Below are 6,000 nucleotides of genomic sequence, written 5' to 3' on the forward strand. Positions count from 1 at the left end.
CCATCCCTGGGAGTGTCCAAGGCCAGGCTGGATGGGGCTTGGAGCCACCTGGCATTAGTGGAAGTTGTCCCTGCCCATGGCAGGGGATGGGACAAGATGATCTTTAAGGTCCCTTCCAACTCAAACCACTCCAGAATTCTGTGATCTTGAATGTGACATCCTAAAAACAGGAAAAATCTTTCCAGAGTTAAAAACCTACCCAAGAAGATCTCTCACTCTGAGAGGGTGTTTCCTGCTTTAATTAAAAAGATATAAACTGTGAGGTGAAGAAACAATATAACACTATTTAATACACAAATAATGTTTTAAAAGTTACTGTGACACCTTCTAAAAGCAGCACTGCACACAAGTAACACAGGCAAAGTTTAACCTCACGTTTGCTGATCAACAATGGGAATTTTTTTCTGGACAAAGGAGGGCTGGGTGCTTTTTGCCTCAGGTATAATCAACAAGTAAATGGAGGCAGTGCTGGGCTTTTATGCACTGCACCCACACGACCACCAGTCACTGAATAATAAATGCCAGGCTATTCCATCACTGTAATATGCATGAGCAGGAGGCTGACTCACATCCAGCCAGCTGCAACAAGGCAAACAAAGAGTTTGGAAGTTGTTACTGAAAGGGAAGGTGAGGTTTGTGTTTTCCCTCACTCCACATTAAGCTGTCTATCCAAGGGGGAGATTACTTGTGATTAGAAAGAGTAACAACTTGAGGGGAAGTTGTTTTGACTGAAATATACATTTTAAGCCGGGCTGGAGGAAGGGAGAATGACATAATGATAGTGCCCTAGTTAAAACAGCTGAAAATTAACCTCCCATAATGAAAACAGTGGCCGAGGAGCAGCAGAGCTCTTCACACATTAATCAGGGTGTCGTAGTTCACTGGGTCTCCTTCCCCTCTCTCCACAGCTGTTTGCTCAGCATGCAGCCAGATCTTCCACCCTTTTATTTCCCACCTCCAAAGCTGCTCTTAGGAAGATATCCAAGCTTTCTTTTTCCAGGAGCGGAACACAACTCTCCCAGGGATAACCCACTGGAGACACGATGCAGAACTAAGCTGGCCCTTTATTTTATCAAGACAATGGTTTTCCTCCTCCTCAAAGACTGATGGCACTATTTGGCCATCTAGCTCTCCACATCATTCAAGGAGATCACAATATTGTTGTAAAGCCAAACCCAAGTGCAGTTTTTATTTAAACATCCGTTCCTCTACAGGCAGGTGAAGGGAAACAAAGGAAGAGTGAAAAGGGCAGATATAAACTTCTCAAGCTCGACATTATAACAAGGCAAGCTAAGATAAATGTGGTTTTCCTTGCAAATGCAGACAGATTAATACGGATAGCATAAATAAATTGCTGTTATAGTCCTAGGGAGAAAATACAGGCCCTCAAACAATAACAAATGTTGCGTGGTTTTAAGTGAGTCAATCAGTCAAGAAGTTTTGCTGATCACGGCTGTCCTATAATCAGCTTTCCGTTGTCTAGATTTAATTATTACTTGTGGAAAAGACATCGCTGGCACCTGCCACTTTTACTGCTGACACTGACATAGGAAATGGTTTTACTACAAATTACCACCCCGCCAGCTCCGTCCAGTTCCAAGCAAGCCCGGAATCGGTGTGATAAATCTGAAACGAAGCAATCAGCGTGACCTTTAGCAGGCTGGCCTGATAAAGCCCAAAAAAAGCCGTGTTCTGCAGATAATTCACGATTAATGCAGCAGAACTTGCTGCAAACAGTGCTCATAAACGCCCCGACTGGAGTGCGAAACCGCGAGCTGCAGAGCCTTACTTAAAAATTGTCATAAAACCGGAGCTGATGGGGGTTTGGAGCCTGTTCTGGGGGGCTCGGGGGAGCTGATGAGGGTTTGGAGCCCTGTTCTGGGGGTTCTGAGCCCTGTTTTGGGAGCTCGGGGGATCCCAGCGCGGTGCAGGTGGCCCCGGCAGGGCAGGGAAGGCACCGGGAGCTGCCCAGCGCAGCGGGATCGCCCTTGTGAGGCCGGGAGCTCTCAAAGTCACCGCTCCTCCGGGAACCGGCGCTGGTGCTGAGCCCCCGCCGGGGCTGGCGGTACCGAGCGTGTGCCGCGACCTCTGTCCACCGGCAAGAGGTATGGGGCGGTAATTAACGCACTAATTAGCGAGCCGGACAGCCAGCGCTGCCCCTCAGCCGCAGCCTCCCCGCCGCGGCGGACGCGCAGCCGCTGCCTCTCCATCAGCAGCACAGCCCCGCGGCACGGCGGGCACCGTGAGGCGCGGGGGCCGGGGCCGGTGCCCGCAGCGCTGCCCGGGGCCGTACCTCATACTGGATGTACTGCTTCCGCCACTCGGGGGTGATGTGCGCCGCGAGGTGCTCGGCGAACTTCATCCTGCCGCCGCTGCCGCTGCCGCCGCCGCCGCCGGCGGGCCGGGGCCGCGCTCGCTCCGCGCCCGCAGAGCCGCCTCGGCGGCGCCTGGCTGCGAACGGGCGTCGGTAGTGGGGGGCGGGGGGGGTCCGCCGCCACCGCACATGGGCCCCCGCCCGCCCGCCCCGCCACTCCTCAGCCCGCCTCGGGCCTCCTCAGCGCCGCCCCGCCGCTGCCGCCGCCTCCTCGGCCGCCGCCGCCGCCATGTTCGCCACCGCCTCCCGCCGTCACCGCCCGCAGCCAACCGGCACCGGCACCGCGCGGCCCCGGCACCGCCGCCCGCCCACCGCCGCGGGGCGGGGCCTGCGCCCGGCACCGCCCCGGCACCGCCCGCCCGCCCTCGGCACCGCCGCACCGCCGGCCCGGGGCGGGGGCAGCGCCCGGGACCGCCCGGCACCGCCCCGGGACCGCCCCGCGGGGAGGCGCCGTTCCCGCGCCCGCCGCCGGGGGGCGCCGCGGCTCGCGCGGGTCCGGGGTCGGGTCTGGGGCGCGGGAGCGGCGCCCGCGACCCCCGGGATGGGCGGGACAGCCCCGGGAATGCGGGACTGCCTGGGGATGGGAATGGGGATGGGGGTGAGATGGGAAAGGGAATGGGAATGGGAACATGGGGACGGGAATGGGAACATGGGAACATGGGAACATGGGAACATGGGGATGGGAATGGGAACATGGGAATGGAGGTGGGAATGGGAACATGGGGATGGGAATGGGAATGGGAACATGGGGACGGGAACGGGAATGGGAATGGGAACATGGGGACGGGAATGGGAACATGGGAATGGGAACATGGGGACGGGAATGGGAACATGGGAATGGGAATGGGAATGGGAATGGGAATGGGAACAGGAACAAGAATGGGAATGGGAATGGGAATGGGAATGGGAATGGGAACAGGAACAAGAATGGGAATGGGAACAGGAATAGAGGTTGGAATGCGAATGGGAATGGGAACGAGAATGGGGATGGGAATGGGGACGGGGACAGGAATGGGAATGGGTTGGGAATGGGAATGGGGATGAGATGCGAATGGGAATGGGGATAAGATAGGATGGGGATGGGGATGGGAATGGGAATGGCAGTGAGACAGGAATGGGATGGAGATGGGAATGGAATGGGATTTGATGGGATGGGAATGGGATTGGGAAAGGAGTAGGATGGGATGGGATTGGTACATCATAAAGCATTGTGATGGAAAGGGAATGGGGTGGAGATGAGGTGAAATGGGAAGGGGAGAAGTGTAGCAGGGAGAGTGGTGCCCATGGGGGGAAAGAAGCGGCAGGATGGGGAGGGATCAAGGAGAGGAAAGACAGAACAGGGGTGAAGATGGGGGAAAGAGTAGGAGAAAGTGCAGGATTGAGGGAGGAGGGAAGCTGGGCTGACAGGCCAAAAAAGACCAGGAGAAAAGGGAAAAAAAAGATAAGAGGGGGAAAGAAAGGGGCAGGAGGGGAACAGGAAAATTTTCCAAAAGCTGCACGATCTCCACCTCCTTTGCCCTTGTGCTGCCCATCCATGCCGGGCTGGGACGGGGGCAGCAGGGACTCCAGGGCAGCTTTGCAGCAAACCCACCTGCACAGGGCCGTGTGTGCCCGGAACAGACACCCCTGGGGCTGGGGATCTGGTACCCACTGGATCATGGCCCGAGGGACCAAACTGGGGCCGCTCCAAAGGGGGCTGCAACCCTTGGTTGTCCCAAGGATTCTCAGGGGCCCTCACCCTGCCCCTCCCCAGTGGATCAATTTTGGTTTCCTTGAAGCCTCCCCACCTTTGGTGTGACATTTTTTAGCTTTTTCCCCACGACCACAAGGTCCCTCCCCGGCTGCCGGAGCATCCCTCCATCCCTCCCCTGCCGCCGGCCGTGCTCGTTCGCTGCGGAGATTTACGGGGCTCCTGTCGCAGGATCCCCGGGAATCCGTGATTTGCGGGGGCTGAGATTCGCCTGCCGCTCGCCGATAGCATCTCTTAATTATGTTTGCAGCCAAGCCTTTAACGAGCAGAGAGCTTTGGTGCCCTTGCTGCGGCGCCTCACAGCAAGCCTGCCCTGCGCTGGCCCCGGCGCCGTGCCGCGGCTTGACTTTACATTTCGCAGGTCACCGGCTTTTCAATGCCTCACCTTGGCATTGTTACGGGCTTTTCAGTGCCTCACCTTGGCATTGCTATCGCCGTGCCCGATAACATCGCCCCGTGGCTGAGCTGCTCCAGCCCAGAGGAGCTGCGATGCTCCAGCCCCGAGCCTTTGGATGCTGGTGGGCTCCCGGAGATAACTTGGCAGGAGGGGGACAGAAAAGGGGATTAAGAGATAAATATTCTCTTTGTTATTTGCGGGAGGCACTGCCCGGAATGCGTGCTGGGGTGTATAATAAATTAATGTCTTGTGATACGACAGCTGGCAAATTTTGTAATGGAAAATAGCCAGTGATCCCCCCCACCTCCACCCACTTCTCTTTATTTATTTTATATCAATAAATGCTTTTTTTTTTGTCATTAAACGAAGACAGATGGTAACAGGGGAGGCAGAGAAGAGGCTGGGTTCTTTGCTCACCATTGCTCCGTAGAAACAGCTCCATTCAAATATCTGATTGGCAAATCCCTGCCTCCCGTTATCAGACACCCCTTGGGACCACAGTGAGCATCCTCGTGTTTCACTGCTCTGCTGGGACCTGGCGCTTTCCAACTCCTCTAAAGGTTTCAAAACTCTCAGCTCAGCATATCCAGGCTTGGGGGAGGAATACAGGAAGGGAGAGAGGGCAAGGAGAAGCCTTAAATTAAAGAGAAAAGGCCTCCACTATTCCCTGCCTCTACTGCCTTCTGCCTACAGCTGGGTGGAGGGCAGGCAGGGGGAATCCAGGCAGCACTGAGGAGGGATGCTGGTCCCAAAAATCCTCATCTTGGGTCTGGATCTCTGTCCCCACAGCTCAAATTTGGATCCCAGTCTCTGTACCTTAGGTCTGGATCTACTCCCCATACCTCCCTTGCACAAGGCTGCCATGTTTTCCTCATCTCTTTCTCTCTTTTTTTTTTCCAGGAAAGAGTTTGCATTGTGATTTCCCCCGTGCTGTTGTAGTTAGGGAAAAAAAAATCACAGAAGCAGTGTTATTTGCATTTTGAAACCAAGCAAGGAGAAGCCAGAGTGGGCTTTCCGCCAGTGCAGTCTGGCACTTGCTTTGTTGGGAGCATATAGAATAATTTATAAATAGCATGGTGGGATTTTTTTAAAATATATAATTATACTTTTAAAGATTCTGCATCGCTGGGGAAAAGGAGTCTTCAGAAAAGGCTTTAGAAAAGAGAGTCTTGCCGAGGGAAAATTTGCTTTACTGGCATTGATAAAATCACAAAGAGGAGGGTTTTCCATCACAGGAGACAATGCAGGAAACTCGTGGACCTCCTCCCACCTTCTCCCCAGGCAAAAGAATTTTAAGAAAGCCTGGATATTCAGGGGATCAGTTTGGCATGGGAGGAAATGCTTTAGGAGCACGACCTTCCCTGGCCCCATGAGCAGAGCAGGGTTTGCTGAGCCTGCTCTGTGGGGTCAGGGGGATTGGTGTGATTTACAAAATTCCCTTGTTGTTTAGTATCAGTGGGATCTGAGAAGATAAAGTCA

At 54.7% G+C, this 6,000-nt stretch overlaps 1 protein-coding gene across 1 annotated transcript in view; it reads right to left on the reverse strand.

The window, feature by feature from the left end:
* Positions 1-2,387, reverse strand: part of XPR1 (xenotropic and polytropic retrovirus receptor 1) — a 110,547-nt gene extending 108,160 nt beyond the window's left edge. The window contains exon 1 of the mRNA XM_063165368.1: positions 2,294-2,387. Coding sequence (XP_063021438.1) covers positions 2,294-2,362 — 69 coding nt within the window. The 5' untranslated portion in view covers positions 2,363-2,387. The remainder of the gene's footprint in view (positions 1-2,293) is intronic.
* Positions 2,388-6,000: the final 3,613 nt, after the last annotated feature.

This window comes from Melospiza melodia, chromosome 11 (assembly GCF_035770615.1).
Source record: "Melospiza melodia melodia isolate bMelMel2 chromosome 11, bMelMel2.pri, whole genome shotgun sequence".
In the NCBI taxonomy this organism is placed as follows: Eukaryota; Metazoa; Chordata; class Aves; order Passeriformes; family Passerellidae; genus Melospiza; species Melospiza melodia.